Consider the following 18,408-nt stretch of genomic DNA (forward strand, 5'->3'; position numbering starts at 1 on the left):
TGTAGGCATGTGTGTTGTGAGTGGGAAGATATGTATACACCTCTGTGTATCTTTAGAATTTAAATATGCTTTAAACATATCAATAATAAAAGAGATTACCTAGAAGAACAGTCAAAGCTTGATGGAATCAATTTTGGATCTTGGAATCTATTTTGGATCTCTTTCTTAATTGAAAGAATATTCTTTATTTGAAAGAATATTTAATGTATTTGCATTAGCTTGATGTGTATACATTAGAGAGCATATTTCACGTATAAAACAAGCATAATTCAAGTGTAAAGTAAATGTAAATGTTCTATACGGGCTTCCCTGGTGGCTCAGTGTTAAAGAACCCTCCTGCCAATGCAGTGCTGCTGCTGCTAAGTCACTTGAGTCATGTCCAACTCTGTGCGACCCCATAGACGGCAGCCCACCAGGCTCCCCCGTCCCTGGGATTCTCCAGGCAAGAACACTGGAGTCGGTTGCCATTTCCTTCTCCAATGCATGAAAGTGAAAAGTGAAAGTGAAGTCACTCAGTCGTGTCTGACCCTCAGTGACCCCATGGACTGCAGCCCACCAGGCTCCTCCATCCATGGGATTTTCCAGGCAAGAGTACTGGAGTGGGGTGCCATTGCCTTCTCGGTGCCAATGCAGTAGGTGGTTCAATCCCTCAGTTGGGAAGAGCCCCTGGAGAAAGAAATGGCAACAGACTCCAGTATTCTTGCCTGGAAAATCCCATGGACAGAGGAGCCTGGTGGGCTACAGTCTGTGGGGTTGCAAAGAGTAGGACATGACTTGGTTACTAAATAACAACAACAAATATTCATTCTATAATACTTGTCCTAAAGTGCTGATTGAACAGATACTTTGACTTACAGTATTCATCTTTTTATTTTATGAAACAGATTGCCCAAATAACTTGAAACAGTTTTTCATTTACCACTTTTAGGTTTGGTAGTAAATTTTCTAGTCATAAACATACTATATACTTAACAGGATGTACTATGATATAAGGGCTTCCCTGATATCTCAGTTGGTAAAGAATCCATCTGCAATGCAGGAGACCCCAGTTTGATCTCTAGGTTGGGAAGATTGGTTGGAGAAGGGATAGGCTACCCACTCCAGTATTCTTGGGCTTCCCTTGTGGCTCATCTGGTAAAGAATCCACCTACAATGCCAGAGACCTGGGTTTGATCTCTGGGTTTGGAAGATCCCCTTGAAAAGGGAAAGGCTACCCACTCCAGTATTCTGGCCTGGAGAATTCCATGGACTATACAGTCCATGGGGTCGCAAATAGACACGACTGATGACTTTCACTTTCACTATAACATATACAGAGAACACTGAACAATTTTTTAATTAATTCATTTCTCATTTTACAGCAAATGTGACTTTTTGTCCAGAATTGTTAACAACACTTAGTTTCAGCAGTGTGGAGAAGTGGTCAAGACCATAAACTCTGGGACCAGATTGTGCATTCCAGTCTCTGTTTCTCTGCTTCTTGCTGGCATTGTGTGAACATAATTAGGGATGACAACCTTTCCCACCTCAGAAGCCTTGTAGAAGGATAGAGCAACTTAGTAAATGCAGACATTCAGAAGAGTCCCTGGAATATAGTGAATTCTACATAGGCATCAGGTGTTTATTACTTGGCCAAAATTATTTATGCAGATCAGTCTTTGGGAAATTATATGGCTGAAGGCCTACTTAAACTTTCTCATTCCTAGCATCCCTGAACTTGAGAGTTCTTACTAAATGTGTTTTCTCAGAGGTTCTCATCCTACTTAAATGACTTCTTACAGGACAGAAATATAAACAAAGCACATTGTTCAGATTTTATAATCTATGTCTGCATATTTGCTTACAGTTAGCATGTTAGAGGTAAGTTGGGGTGAAACCTCTGTGTTCTTTTTATTGTGAAATGTTATCAATTCACAGTGTAAGTATATATTATTGCAAGAGCTATAAAAGAGGAAGATATTTAGGAAAGGAGGAAAAAGGCAAAAAGGAAAAAAGAGGGGGAGGAAATAAAACAACTCATGGGGAAAAGGAGTGGCCTTAAAACACTTGATTTGCAGTCTACTGAGATACATGGGGTCCATGATCATAATTAGCTGTTTGATTCTTTTATTTAACTGTATTTGTATTTTTTAGTGAAAAATGTTCATTGTGACTTTTTTGAATGTAAGAAATTATTCAACCAGCACAAACCCAATATGTTTGATCCCTCCACCCCAATTCTACATTCTAACCAATCGTTGATAAGTAAAGCCTAGCCTTTGGAAAGGCCTTAGGAAACCTAAAAATATTTATATATTTAATTTTTCCAAGTTTTCTAAGGAATCTAGATATCAAGAAATATTTACATATGTTCCACTAGTTTTCATTTCTTTCTTGTTGATTTCCTTATTAAGAACTTAAAAAAAAAAAGCCCAAAATATATCTTGAGAAAGCTGAACGTAAATCTTCTTCCCATTGTTCATATGCATTTTACAAACATTTTTCAGTTATGTGATTTCAAATCTATGATATTGGCATAGTTCTCACAGTTGAAAAATAGTTATTTTATTGTTTTCTACTGTGTCTGACCTTGTATGACAAGTCTTACCCTAAAACGGGGATTTTTTTTAACCTGTGAACTACCAAAAACAGATACAAGAGCTATTTTACGTATAAATGACTCTTTAAAACAATACTATTGTGTGCTGATTTGCCTCAGAGTCTGTATGAAGAGAGAGAAAACTAATAAATGCTGTGTTGTTAACCAATAATTAGATTCTCAATGTGGTGTAAAGTACTCACAGGAGGTTCATTCTTGGCCTCATAAATTTGACCATATCTTTCCATTCTAATGCTATTAAGTGACTTAGAGACATGACTTAACAGTAAAATAAGCTCCTAAACCACAGTGGCAAGCACATAAGACTGAAATTATGCCGCGATGACTGCTGTTCGTTTAGGAGTTGGCTGTCCCATTTGCTCTTAAATATCAGGCAAGTAGCAAATGGAGAATTGGCTATTAAACTGCAGATTCAGCATCACGTGGCTTAATACCTCTTCTGTTTGCTAAACTTGAAGATTATTAAAGATTTTTTCGCTTAGTTCACTACAGAAACAGTGTACATCATACCCATGGCAATAAATATTATTATTCATTCCAATCAATTTATTTCCCATTCTTATTGAATTACCTGAGTTCACCTAGTTCAGTGCTTCTTAAACTGTGCTATGTATCAGATTTCCCAGGAAACCTTATTAAAATGCAGATTTGTGGGCCCCACTGTTAGAGGAAGCACACTGATTGGAACCACCCACCCTGGCCAGGCACCATAGTAACTATTTGCATGAGTTGTTTTATGACAGGAGATCCTGATAAGTAATACGGAACTAATAAGCCACCACCAACTGGAAGAGTTCGGGAAAGGTCTAAAGGAGACACCTCGTGTCTGTCCACCTCCCAGAATCCCTCTTGCTAGCATCCATCGTGGCTGAACGATGCGTGTGCCACCAGGAAAGACTGAATTAGAATGATTGGCCAAAGGCCACCTGGAAACTAATCCCATCACCATAAAACCCGACATTGTGAGCCACACGGCAGAGCAGTTCTCCTGGGTTCCCTTACCCTACTGCTCTCCACCCGGGTGCCCTTTTCCACTAAAATCTCTTGCTTGGTCAGCAGTGTCTCCTTGGACAGTTCTTTTCCAAGTGTTAGACAAGAGCCCCCTCTTGAGGCCCTGTAGGGTCCCCCCTTCCCACAACACCACTATCAGAGTTTCTGATTCTGTAGATCTCAGTGCAAGGCTGCTAATTTGCCTTTCCCAGGTGATGCTAATGCTGCTGGTTTGAGAACCTCTGACCCCTTGCAATTAACAGGATTCCTCTTTTTCAAAAAAATCAACTAAGAAAATAGACATCCAAATTTGGCCTTCACCACTGGTAAGGAAACCATGTCCTAATTTGCTAGATAAAGAATTGGTAAAGATAAAGAATTATAATAAAGCTTTTTTTTCCTGAAATCTGATAAACGTCATATCAAAGGAAGCATAAGCTATTTGGGTTTTCATTTATATTAAGGACAACTCTACTTGAATAAAGCAAGCAGAAGAACCCTGTTATAATCCCCGTGAAATATGTGACACTAATTTCTGTCATTACTCTAATTTATAATGAAGATCTTTTAAGAGCCTTTTGAAATCTTATTTCCTCAAAGTCCAAGATCTGTGTTGGACCTGGCCAGAATTTTTGTTTTTCTTCGTCTGTCTCTAAGAAAGAAATAGTTTCTGTTTTCTAACCCTTTAAAAGAGACATTTGTTTTTTCCTAGGATTCTCAGTCTTTTGTCTTCAACAGTACTGCCTCGTAAGTGACTCAGGAATGTCCCACTCTTACTGTTTTGTTACAGATGAAATTTTCGACATAGATGTCAAGTTTTTTTTTTTTTTCTTTTGAACTTTTTATTTTGTGTTGGGGTGTAGCCAGTTAACAATGTTGTGATAACTTCAGGTGAACAGTGAAGGAACTCAGCCACACATACACATATATCCATTCTCATGTTGGGTTTCTCTCATAGCTCAGTTGGTAAAGAATCTGCCTACAATGCAGGAGACCTGGGTTTGATCCCTGGTTCAGGAAGATCCCCTGGAGAAGGAAATGGCAACGCACTCCAGTATTCTTACCTGGAGAATCCCATGGACAGAGGAGCTTGGTAGGCTACGGTCCGTGGGGTTGCAGGAGTCGGACACGGCTTAGCAACTAAACTACTATTCTCATGTCAGGTTTCAACCCACTGCGCTGTTCTTTGTTGTTTAGTCACTAAGTCATGTCTGACTCTTTTGGGGATTGCTTTTGTTTAATGTTGAATGAACTTGACTCCCATTTCCTTTGCTTCTTGATTCTGTGGGTCTGCTGCATGGCCCTTCTACTGGACTGCTTTATTCCTCTTTTATCTTTTGATTGCCGTGTTTTCTCCACGGTGCTTTCTCAGAACTTTGAGTCTCACTTGTTTTCCAGCTTCTTTGAGATATTGTTTAACATTGTGTAAATTTAAGATGTACAAAGTGTTGATTTGATCATTTATATATTGCAAAATGATTACTACAGTAGGATTAGTTAACACCTACATTCCATCACATAATTATCATTTCTTTTTTGTGGTGAGAATATTTAGCATGTTTCTTAGCATGTTTCAAGTATATATTAATAACATTATGTTATTAACCATAATCACCATACCGTACACTAGACCTCCAGAACTTACTCATCTTGTATGCCCTTTGATCAGCATTTTCCCACTTTCCCATCATCCCACCTGCCCCCTTCCTCTGTTGCTGTGAGTTCAGCTCTGTAACATTCCACATATAAATGATATTATAGTCTTTCCCTGTCCATGAGTCTCTCTAAAAGACTATTTCAATGTTTTCTGTTGGAGCTAGTTCTTTTTACAGATCTAATAGGTCAATTCTTAACTCCTGTAGGTGATTCCCATCTAAATGATAACCTTCAAGTTGTTGACTAGTCACACACACACACAAATGTATGAGTTCAGTTTGGTCTAAAGCTGAATTTGAGGTCTTCAAAAACACCTAAATGGTAGCTTTCTCGACAGTTTTGTACCGTAGTTTTTCCACATATCTGATAACTTTGCCAATTTTGCATGGTCAGACTAATGGCAAGGATTTGTCTGATTACTTTGTGAAGTAATGCAACAGTATTGTACTTGTCTTCATTGTCTTTTTTATTTGGAAAGGAAAGTTTATTTTGGATGCCAGCAACTGGGGAGGAGGGCAGACTCCTGCCCAAAAGCCAACTGCCCTGCCTCAACCCACCACCAAGAAAACAAAAAATCATGGGCAAGTGCTCTTACAGATGGAGAGGGAGGGGGCTACACGTAGAAACAGTACAGTCAGCTTTAACAGTAATCTTGAAAAATTGGTCATGCAGGTGCTGGTTTGCCCAGTGTCGTCTTGATTGTTTTAAGTGTAATTAATCTTCAGTTCCAGTGTCAGTTTGCTCCCTTATCTTCGAGGCCAGTTCTCGTAATGGTGGCGCCTTCCATCGTGGCCACAGTCTGAACATCGTGTAGTTAACCTCCTCCACCTGTTGGGGGTTTCAGTATCTTTACAAGACAACTCACAGGATATGGCTCGGAATTTTATTAGCCTTTGTGAAGATACTAAAAGTCCCTGACTATGCTTAATGACTAAGCTATTCTTATTTGGCCTCCTTTGACTGTTTTCCTTTCTTTCTGCATTTTCATAATTCTCTGGTAAAGCTTATTCTTCGGCTAACGTTTTTCCCCTAGAGACAGGTGGAGGACATGCTGAGGCAGGACCATAGCCTTCCACTCTGCTTCACATTCTTGAAGCACAGCTTCTGCCATTAATACCTTTAAAATATGTATCCATTTTCTGTTTGAAGAAGAAATAGAAGTTATTACTTTAGCCTCCCCTGTGTATCAGAAAATACTACTCTGAATATTTTTCGACTGTCACTCTTCAAAAGCAAGTGTCCGAGTCACTGACCGCAGCTTTCTTGTTTAGTTTTGTATTCCATACCTTGTGAAACTTGACATGTAGTTCATAGGCGTTTAATAGCTATTTGTTGACTAAATGACTTGACATCTCTAAAAGGTCAAAATTATAGTACAGGTTCCTTTTAGAATGCTCATAATTTAGAAAGTTTAAACTATGTTGAAGTGTGTATCTGTGTGTGTGTCTATGTGTGTAATCATTTTTAAAACATTCACATAGTACAAGAGTCACCACAATTCACAAGATGAATTATGTTTTGTAGTGTTATTATTTATGCTCATATTTTAAAGAGGAAATGCCTCCCAAATTATTTCAGTTGATATATTCAAAAGTCTTCTAATAAGAAAACTGTTGAGTTACATGGCATTTCGTATTCTGATCTGTTAATACAAGACGTTTCATTGAATTATTTATGGTACTATAAGAATATAACACTGATCTATTAAAAACACAGTAGTGTTGTCCTGAAGTAGGATTTATAAATATATTTTTAAATCTCTTCATTTAAATGAAAATTATTTAATGCTTGATGCTTTCAGTCAAGTTAGTATAATCCAGGGATTGGCAAACTGTGGACATGCTCATTCATTTACAATTTGTCCATGGCCGCTTTGACCCCACAGCTAGAGTTGATGAGTAAATGAAGGAGCACATGCCCTCTGACCAGAAACTCCACGTTCAAATATTTAACCTGAGGAAACAATCGTGCATACAGATAAGTATGTACAGGGATGTTTATTCGCTACTGTTTGCAACATCTAGACAGTGGAAACCTAAGTGTCAAATGGTATGGGACTTGTATCTAAGTTCTGACAAATCCGTACACCTGTATACAGAAATCTATCCATTGATATAAAACAAAAGTCAACAACCTACAGCACAGATTCACTCTGAGACTTGTTTTGTACTACCAGAGTTAAGAATGGTTTTACATTTTTAAAGATTATTTTAAAAAATCACGACATGAGATATGTGCCTGGCAAAGCCTGAAATACTTACTGTCTGACCCTCTACAGAAAATGTTTGCTGACCTCTGATGTTGAATGATGTATTTAATGTTGATTAAGTTGCTGGGGATGAATTTAAAACATTACAAAATAGTGTATATGGAAAGATGCCATTTCTCAAAGAAATGCAATCAATTTAGAAGAGAGATAGTTAAGATGTTAACAATAATTGTGTTTGGGTGGATAGGAATGTGGTTATTCAGTCACTAAGTCATGTCCAACTCTTTGCAGATAGGATTAATGGGGCTCTATTTTTTGTTTATTTGTCTAATTTTATGATTTTTCAATAATAAAGAGTTTTATTGCATAATAAGAAAATTAAAATTTTAGATTTTGGCATGGGAAAAAGAATAGAAAAAAGGAATTCTCTTGAGTTCTAGAATGCAATTGTATATTTCTCTATCTTGTAGACAAGGAAACTGAGGTTAAAAGAGATTAATCACCTTGCTTTGAGGGACACAAGCATAAGACAAAAATAGCACTGCTTCCAAATCTTGTACCTTTTGATAAGTTAAAATGTTCTTCGATCAACTGACATGAAATTATGCACTCTGTGCCCATAGGTACTGTGGAGGTATCCATGTATAATAAATAAAGGCAGGTCATGCAGAAATCAAAAAACACTTGATTAATGAGAATAGATACACAACCAGATAGGTTTATATTTGCTTAGATAAAATGAAAAAGGAGTGGCTTCCATTTTGCACTTTTTTTTTTTTAACCAAAAGCAAAACAAAATCTATGGAGATATGGGTGTTTAGTTTACTTTGCAAACTTGCAAACTATTACTCCTAAATAATATACTAATTAATTGCTTTTTCATACCTGTAGAGTTAGTAGTTCAAATGTAGTCATCTGACAAAGAAGAGGGCATGTTTCCTGAAATTCACACCCTGCACCATAAGAAGAGATGTTTGACTTATCCTTAAGCCCTGGTACAGACAGCTGTTTATAAAAATTAGTCTGCAACTTAGGGGAAAGCAGACAGTTACTGTTGCAGGCTGTTGTAGTGAGAAGTCTTCATTGTAATTAATGGATATCTAATAACAAAAGAAACAGTAGAGTTACAGACATAAAAGCTCAGCAGTTTTTTGGACCATTTAGTGTATGGACAAAAAGTCTAATACGCTTCCATTTTCCTGAAGGAACCAGTGTCTATAGTGAAGACCAATGATAATGGTAACTAGTATGCTCTTTAAAAAGCACTTATGCATTTAATCATATTTAATCATCTTGTGATCTGCAAGAATGATCCTTACTCACATACTTAGAAACTAAGGCAAAGAGGGGGTTAAGTGAGTTTTCCAGATCAGAGGTCCCCAACCTCTGGGATCTAATGCCTGATGATTTGAAGTGGAGCTGATGTAATAATAATAGAAATAAAGTGCATGATAAATGTAATGTGGCTTGAATTATCCTGAAACCATCCTCCTCCTCTCCCCTCCCCCAGTCTGTGGAAAAATTTTCTTCCATGAAACCAGTCCCTGGTGCCAAAAAGATTAGGGACTGCTGCTCGAGATCATACAGCTCAGTCAGCTGATGACAAAGAATTAGATCTTCTAGCCTCAACTCATGTGATGCTGATGCTGAGTCATCAAGACAGGATTTGTGTAATTGCACTAAATCAAAAGAGCAGATAAACATGTTTATAAAACTGAGACAAAAAGGTTAAACTATAAATATTTCAATGCTCTTTAGAAGTAAGATTCAGTATCTGGAAAAACTCACTAGCAGAGAATGCCTCATAACTCAAAAATGCCAGAAAATCACAATGTATTTACTTGGATGAGGCTCTCATTTTCTTTCTCTTTTCTTTCTTTGGAACAAAGGTTTCTAAGCCTGGATTTTGTATATTTCAAGTGATTTGTGAGGTTTACCTATAAACATAATAGTAAACCAAACAGCTCCTATTTTAACACTATGATTTCACGTGTTAACAGCCTTTGTGTGATGGTTCACACAAATTCTTTTAGAAATAATAACCAGATAGGCTTCATGTTTTCATAATTTCCTGTCTCTCTGTTTTCTTTAAAAAAATTTTTTCTTCTTGATGCAAAATAGTTCAGGAACTATTTGACATGCTTCTCCTTGACATGCTTACCTAATATTAAATACACAATAAACTGTGTATTTTCAAAACATTATGTTGGCCGCTTGCCCATTTTTTAAACTTAAATTGAGTTGGAAAGATCAGCTCAGAAATCTATCTTTAAGCCCTGTGTAATGGCTCGGACTGTTATACTGTGCTTTAGGAGTTAGAACATCTAGATAACACAATCTGTTGTACACCTCACAATAATTCTAAGTGTGAGAACTATCTAGCCATTGATTTTCTTCTCCTTTACTGTGCATTTTTAACTTTCATACTGAGTGTATGTTAGAACATATACCTTTTGATTATCACACTATTTCCTCTTTCCCAGTCCCTGCCACATTTATCTCTACAACACATGTATACTTTCTTCTTGAGAAAACATTATTTTAAAAGGACCCTAATTACTTCTCAAGGTCTTTCCTTCAGACAGACAATGTAATGTTTCTCGATGTTGTCATTTATGTATCTTTGCCCTTACAACTAAGAAAAGCTCCCAGTGAGAACCACCGCCTTTCTCCCTGCCCCGTCTCTCAGAACCCTGATGACTGAGAAGCCCTTCCACTTGTAAATGGGGGGAACCAAGATCAGAAGTGTTGGGACTTTCTTGACCCAACTGATGTGCCCTTTTAACCAATCCTTTAACTTCTGTCCCTGACAGTTAAGGTCATTAGCCTGCCTGCTTTCATCCGTTTCTGCCTTCTCGTTTTCTAGACCCTGTTAATCTTCACCTCTAGTCAGGCTCCTTCCTCTCCGCTTCTGCTGTATCTCCCGTCCTCCACGATATTAACCCAGAGTGTGCACAAATATGTGCATACCAGCCCCTGAATGAATCCGCATCTGCACCCACAGAAGCACCATCTTCAGCCTTCTCTCCCCATGACCTAACTCCGTCTTTTTTATTCCCCTAGTTATAGTCTATATCACTGAGTTTATTCTCTACCTCTATGTTGGTTCGTACGGTTGTTTTCTGGTGTATATTTTATGTTTATCTAGTTTCATATAACTGACTTGCCTTTCTGGATTTAAGCTTCTTGGAATCAGGGATCTTATTTTTTCTTGTGTATCTCCCTTATCGCCCTTACCACACTGAGAAGCATGTAGTAAGTTCTTAAGTTTTAAACCCACTTCCTGTGGAGCAGAAAAGTAGCTTAGAAAGTGCCTTATCTAGTGCCTGCATTTTACAAAAAAAAAAAAAAACTAACTAGAGAACTGAAATGATGCATCCTTACTGTGGCAGAGCAGGTAAGTAGTAGGCCCTGAGCTAGAACTCAGGCCCTGTTCAGTGTGTCTGCTACCAGGCCACCTTGACTATGGCTTATGCTCAAGAAAAATACAGGACCACTTCTATGAGTAGGTGGCATTGGTTTCTGCCAGCATGGATGCTAGTGATGTCTACCTTGAACAATAGCCTGAAGTTCTTCCCAGTATGTCTCCCCATTTTTCATCTTGCTCTCTCAACTTCGTAAAACCTTCCGTGCTAGAGAATGAGATTGAACCTTCAGGAAAAAATCAGTATCAGGATGCAATTTTGTTAATTCATTTATCAACATTTATTTCATTTTGACAAGGGGATAGTATAAAAGCAAACTTTCAAAAGTTTCACTAGCTGTTACTATTTCATAATAATGATCTTTTAAAAGCTGGCTCAGCTGGTAAAGAATACGCCTGCAGTGTGGGAGACCTGCATTCTATCCCTGGGTTGGGAAGATCCCTTGGAGAAGAGAATGGCTACCCACTCCAGTATTCTGGCCTGGAGAATTCCATGGACTGTACAGTCGCAGAGAGTCGGACATGATTAAGCGACTTCACTTGCAAGTCTAAAATGCCTGTTCAGTAAGAGCATTCTATGGCTAGATTTTTAATTTATCAGAAAATTTTTCTTTTCACTCAAACTTTGTGCTTTAGAAAGTCAAGTCTAAGATAGAGTTATTCTTTTTTGTTTTAACCTGTGATTATAACCTGTTAAAACCTGTGGTTCTTCCTTGTTATAACCTGCGATTATTGGTAGGTTAGTATGCATATCCTTTTTATATTCAGTACACAAGTTGGGAAGATGTTAGTGCTTTAATTCTTCAGAAGAATGAAGAAGTGAAGAATACATTTTTCATCTAATGGCCTAGAGGCTAAAAATTGAATTGTACTGAATCACAGGGAAGAAAGAACAGTTGATAACAATTTTAATCTAATTAAATTTATAAGTTTTAACAATGAAGTTCAAAGTACAGTTTGACAAATACAACAAATAATTTAGAAAAACTTCAGTTTAGTGTTTTGCTTAATTGTAGAGAGAATGCAAAGATTAGAAAGAGGCAATGAAAGGTGTGTACACACTTATACATAAGGGACTCACAGGGGCGATCCCCCCAGATCAGAAGAATTACATGTATCTGGGATGGCATGAAACTGGCATTCACTTGCCTATAGTTCTCACCAAACCATCCCACTTTGGAACATTTAATTAGGGGAATGGGGCCTCTCTGAACCTCAATTTCCACATCTGTAAGCCAAGATTATGTAACTAGATGACCTTTGATGTCCCTCTTAGCTCTAAATTTCTCCTGGATTAACTATTTTTATATCTTTATTCAAATATTTAAACCTTTCCATGTTCCACTCTAAATTCAAAAGCCAGAGTAGCTCAATACAGTAGCTTATTGGTTGAGTGATTAAATTTGGCCCATATTATATGTGTTAATCAACTCAGCTAATGATATATGGGTTATTTCAGTTATTTTAAGCCAAAGATATTTATGAGATCAACGGCATCTTGTGCTGAAAGCTTTATGTAGCAGAAATGAGTAATAGGTAAACTCTGCTTGTACTAATGGGGAATTAGTGTTTGATCTTTTAACAGTGAAGTTTGCAGCAGGAGCTTTTAAAGAAAGGCTTTTATATTAATTGTACATTTCAAATCGAAGCATGTCTGAACTGAAACTGGTTCTTTCTAGAGCCGTCTGTTGTTATTCATTTCTTCTTTCCTTATTCTTTGCTCTGGTGTGTAAATATTCTTGTGCAGTTCTTCAGGGATCTGCAAACTAGAAAGGCAAAGAAAGCCATACATCTTGTTTACAGCCTGTCTAATCCTATCTGTAAGGGTAAAGTAAAAAGATAAATGTTTTTATTTGATAGATTCTAAAATATGAAGTTTTCTAGCAATAAGACTGTGATGATGTTATTTAAGTGTAATGAAAATATACAATTTGGATGTAGTTATTTTGAAATTCTTAACTTTAGACCATAAATGTTTTTATTTAAATCTATTTTTTAGTTACATGCTTGAAAGATTATTTCAGAAGCTATTTCATAATATTTTACCACCCTTCTAGTAAATTTTATTAGTTTTGATTTTTTTTGATGTGAATGTAATCAGAGTCTCTATAATGCAGAATCTTTTTGAAGATTCCTTTTGGGTCATTAGATATCTGCCCGTTTCCAGCTGATTACTGCAAGTTACCCAAGGCCATATTTAGTTGTAATGGTCTTTTTTTTTTTTTAAGAGTGTGTCTTCTATTATCAGCATAGATTACATTTCATTACCTGTCATTTTTCATCTTTCCCTCTTAACTTTATAAAATCCACCCTACCCAGTGTAAGTACCAACAAACCAAGATTGACTAAGAATTGGGTGGCACATTAATACTTTCTGTCTTTATTAAAAAATTATGATAGTTTTGCTTTTTTGCCAGTTTCATTTTAATACTAGCTTTGTGACTTCTGATGCTAGTTTTTTCAGGAATAAGTCCAAACTAGAAGTTACCAACCCCGCTCTCCTATTTCGGGAAACTGAGATCAAAATGGTTAAGTGGCAGGCCCAGGCCTGCTACTGAGCCATAGTAAAACCCGTCCTGGGACCTAGTGTGGGCCTGGGTCCAGCGCACCCTCCATCGTGCCTGCCGCCTGGGAAGAGGCACTGAAGTACCATTTAGTGTGCTTTCTGTGGTCTTTTACTCTTGAGCACATTAACTAAGACATGCTAGTTAAAACTTAACTGCCCTTCAGGATGATTTGTGACATTGCTCCTTCATTCTTTTAACAGTGTTAACTTTGTAAGCTAAATTGGAATTTTATTAGTCACCATTTTGGGTAGAAAGATATTCTCTTTGAGAATCTGGATTCCTCCTCCAAGTAACTAACCTCTCTTCATGTCTCAAGAGGAGGTAACAAATCAAACGTTAAGAATTGGAATTAATTTAGGCTCACATATGATTTCATTTAAAGTATCAAGAGGTTAATTAATGTTTTCATCCAAAAACTATTTTGTAATTGTGCCCAACATAGAGACTGCAGAGTACTTGATATAATTACTTGTAGGCATTGAAGATGATAGAAATTCATGGAATAGGACAGACACTATAATATTAGTGGTTTCTCATTAGAGTGCTCCAGATATATTTAATATTTGATTGATTCTTTCCTTTATTAAATGAACGTTCATTGAGGACCAGCCACTTTGCTGGATACTAGGTATATACGTACAGCAAGGAGGAACAAGACAGAAGTCCTGCCCTCATGACATTTACATCTAGTGGGGTTGTCAGTCAACCAGTCAGCAAGCAAATAAGATAATTAGAGTGTGATAGTGGGATCAAAATAAGGTGATATGATAAATGATGAGAATGGCCAGCTTTATTTGGGGTTTTTAAGAAAGACTTCTCTTAAAAGGGGACTTTCAAGCAGTTTCCTGAAGTTAAGGATGAAACAGGTATGCAAAGAGCTAGGAAACGGGCATTGCTGCCAGAGGAAACAGCAAAGGCAAAAACCTTGGGATGGGGAAGGTTGCTGTTTCCTTCCTGTATGTTAATTAAGATTATAAATGTCTTCCCACCTACTACTCATAGGAATACTGTGGTGATATCAATAACTTTAATACAAAGTGAGCAAATTTGGGTTGGATATGTATAATAGGTAGTGAAGGAGAAACGGAGATTTTTTTCTCTACTTTTGAAGAAGAAAAGTACTTGAGGATATAAGAGAGTAACACAGGAAAACAGAGATCTGGATCTTGCCTTCTGTAATCAAATGCTGCACTGGCTGATGCCAATTGTCAAGTAGAAGTTCACTGACGGTGTTAATAAATATCTTGGCCTGGAGAATTGGGTGAGTTTGGATTAGCCAACTGGAGGCAGCACTGCATGTTTTAGGATGAGAAAACCGTGTAAATAAATATATTAAGCTGGCATGATACATGCATATGGAAGATAGTTATGCAAGAGGATGAGAGTGGTAACTGACCTCATTATGGTAATCATTTCACAATATCTACATGTATCAAATAATCATGTGTTACTTCTTAAACTTACACAACGTTGTATGTCAATTATATCTCACTAGATCTGAAGGAAAAAAAAAATTTTTTTAAGATACTAAGGTAGACTGAACTTGAATGAGTACTTGAGACCCTGAAGACTCAAGCTGGAGCCAGGATGGCCTTTGTAAAAACGGAAGATAATAGATGGTCGGATTCATAGAGGTCAGTAGATTAGCCAGTACATTAGGTTTTGACTTGACGTTTTACACAACAGAGGGAATCATGATGGTTTCTTGAATAAGAAAATCACATGGTAAAAAGAAAAACATGGTAAAATAGATTGAGGCTAATGGCGATAGGAAGGGAAATCCTAGAGAATGGGGACCTAGGTAGGAAGACCTCCTTTGCTGCCATGCCCCTTCATTGTGCCTGGTGATGAAAATATGGACTGTGTTCACATCACGGAAAGGAAATGAGCCATAAATGAGATGTTTCTGGGAACTTCAGTGTTGATGTTTAATAACCGAAAGGTGATGAAAGTCACAATGTGTGCTCTCTCATGCCCCAGGGACTGGCCGAACAGTAGTGTCAGTGATGGAACTAGAGAAGCTGGCCTTGGACATGGCTATCCCCATTTTATAGATGGAGAAGTTTAGGCATAGGTAGATTAAGCAGTGTGCCCAAGATTACCCCATTTGAAGAAGTAGAACTGAGATTCCAGCACAGGCATCGTGTTTTCAAAGCCCGAGCCCTTAACTCCCAAGCCATATGGCTATAATATCTGTGATGGTGTTTTAATTACAAGTCTGACTTCCAGTCTTATGTAAGTTTCTTGTAAAGGAGTTAATTAATTAACAGTTTTAAAAGTTGGGTGGAAACTAGAAAGTTGGCAGATGGCTGGGCAGTGATTGGATAATTCTTTACAGCAGAAGAGAACTTGGAATTCTCTAGACTAAGAGACTGGAAATAAAGAATATACCTTTTGGCTTATTTTCTTTCTCTTCCTCTCCCATTCACTGTCAGCTGTTGAAACAGGAAATTGTCCACTTCAAAGAGTTATAATAATATTTTATGGGGAAAATGATATCTCTATTTCTTTAGTGCCTTATATACTACAAATGTCTTTGTCCTCATTTGTATTCCAAGAATGCTAGTTTACCTAAATTGACTGTCAGCCAAATTCTTACATTAAAACTCATTATTTTCTCAACTTTCATTACAGAGTAGGAGTTAGTTTCCAAAAGAGTAGGGTTTCAAAAGCAGCATCAATATTGATATCACTGGATTCTTCTCCGTCCGGAAGCCCCAGTGCCTAGACTTCTCTGTGGGGGGCTTAGGTCTTGCAGCAGAAGTTCCAAGGACTGGAACCCTTGCCTCTGGAGAAGCCACAAAACGCTTCCTTGACCATGGCTTTAATGAACCCCTTCCCAGGCTGGGAGAGGACTTGGCTCATCCTCCATGCTTTTCAGGGTTCCTGCAGCTTTTCTCACATCTCTCTTGTTTGAGGAAGAGACAGAAGGAAATAGTAAGTTCCCAGCCCACCACACTCAGTCATACAGCGTGGCAAGGAGGAAGGGACACGGCATCTGCTAGCGGCCACAGCTCGAGCAGAGAACGCTGTAGCAGTCCTTCCTTCACTGAATAAATTAACTCGGTGCTTTTCTTTGGACCTAAAACTGTGACTGGATGTCGTTTAATTAATCTTCTAAAGCACAGTTCTGATGAAGTGAACTGGCTGCTCAAAACTTTCAATATTTTTCCATTTTAATGGAATAAGATTCTTAGCCTTACATTTATGACCCTTTGTGATTTGGGCCCATGCTGTGCATACCAGACCTCATTTACCAGTATTCCCTCTTGGCTCTGGACAGGGAAGCTGACCTGGTCCATTTCTTCTGCAGGCCCCCCACTTGCCTGCATCAGTGCTTAATACTGATGCCTTCACAATGCTCCCTCTTCTTCTCAGCCTGTCTCTAGAATTATGAACCCCCCATTACATGCTGCATACAATCCTCATCTAAATGGCATGCAGCCTTGCTGAACTCATCGGAACTCTTAAACGACTTTATGTCAGGGTCTGTGTGTCAGATATCTGTTCATACATTGCCTTCTTCACTAAATTCTGGGCAGAATTTGTATCTATTTTAACTTTGTATTTTCCGTGTCACCTGCACTTAACCATAAGAGGAAGTTAAAACTGCAGAGGGCTAAGAGGACTTACAGATTATTTGTAGGATAATATATCTTTTCACAGCTTCTCCCTTTTCTGTGCCCTAGTAAATAAGTGAAACCAGAACAGGACCAGAACTTCTGATGGTTCTCCCGTGGGCATGCACATTGGAATCACTTGACATCACAGGTGGTGCTTTAAAAAGTTCTGATCTGGGAGCCCCCAAGCCATAGAAATTAGAATATCAGGAGTACTACCAAGACATCAGTATTATTCAGATCTCCTCACATGAGTCTAATGTGCAACCAGCATTGGTAATAAATACTCCACAGCACAGTGGCCCCTGGACCATTCTTACTTTCCTGGGTAATTCCATTAAGTTCAGAAACATTTTTTTTTTAATGTTAAGTAGAAATATACTCAATGCGGGGAAGTAGAATAGCACATTTTGTTTTTCTTACAACAGTAGCTTACTTAACTGTTTAACTTTTCAGATATTTCGAAAGAAAGCAGTGGAACTTGGGGTAAAATTGCTACCTGCATTTCAAACACCCTCTGGAATACCTTGGGCACTGCTGAATATAAAAAGGTAAAACTCTTCATTTTCAACAACATGTTTTAAGTTAAAATAGTCAAGATTGTGGTCTAACAAACATACATCAGATGGATATTTACTTGAATGGTGTTGGTGACTGATACCATGGCAAGTCTTGGCATACGTCCTTGTGTTGGAAGTTATTAGTGTTTTTCAGTGTTCCATGGGTTCCCATCATGGGATCAAATGACCTCAAGAAAGTCATCCACATGAGACATGATTCAAGGTTTTCACTGTTTCATGGTGACATTGTATCAATGATACTGTCTCTCCATAAATTCCAAAAACATCCCTTTCTCATCAAAGCATTTCACTCTCAAAAGAAGCCAGTTCCTAAATCACTTCCATCAGTTAAGCTGCTGGTCAGAGGCATTGCTAAGATATAACGTGTAGATCAGTCAGCATAATACAAGGTGTAGATCAGCACATACAAGTGGAACCACCACGCGACGAGCTAAGTGTAACTGAGACTGGATGCGTCTGAGGCTGCTCACCCACAGTTGTAAGGAGGGAAGGAAACTGCTCCACTGACCCAGATCAGTCCATCCTCCTCATCCCAATTGCGTGGAGAACCCTGGCATGCCAAGTTCATAGGAATGTGGCCCCAAGAAAAACTTGGGCTAAACCGAATTTCTCATATTCTCACAGGAAGTATTAATAGTTTGAATTTTCATGATAGCCTGAGCATTTTGTTAATAGTTTTATCTTAAGCTCCCTTCTAACTCCTTCTTCCCCATAAGTAATTAATTGCATGTGTCTCTTTGTGATGATGATAATGACAGCTGT

At 37.9% G+C, this 18,408-nt stretch overlaps 1 protein-coding gene across 1 annotated transcript in view; it reads left to right on the top strand.

Annotated features, from left to right (window-relative positions):
* The window catches only part of MAN1A1 (mannosidase alpha class 1A member 1), a 171,288-nt gene that overhangs the window by 79,950 nt on the left and 72,930 nt on the right, over window positions 1–18,408 (top strand). Inside the window, exon 5 of the mRNA XM_068984879.1 lies at window positions 17,522–17,616. Within this exon, the coding sequence (XP_068840980.1) occupies window positions 17,522–17,616 (95 nt within the window). The remainder of the gene's footprint in view (window positions 1–17,521; window positions 17,617–18,408) is intronic.

This window comes from Capricornis sumatraensis, chromosome 13, assembly GCF_032405125.1.
Source record: "Capricornis sumatraensis isolate serow.1 chromosome 13, serow.2, whole genome shotgun sequence".
NCBI lineage: Eukaryota > Metazoa > Chordata > Mammalia > Artiodactyla > Bovidae > Capricornis > Capricornis sumatraensis.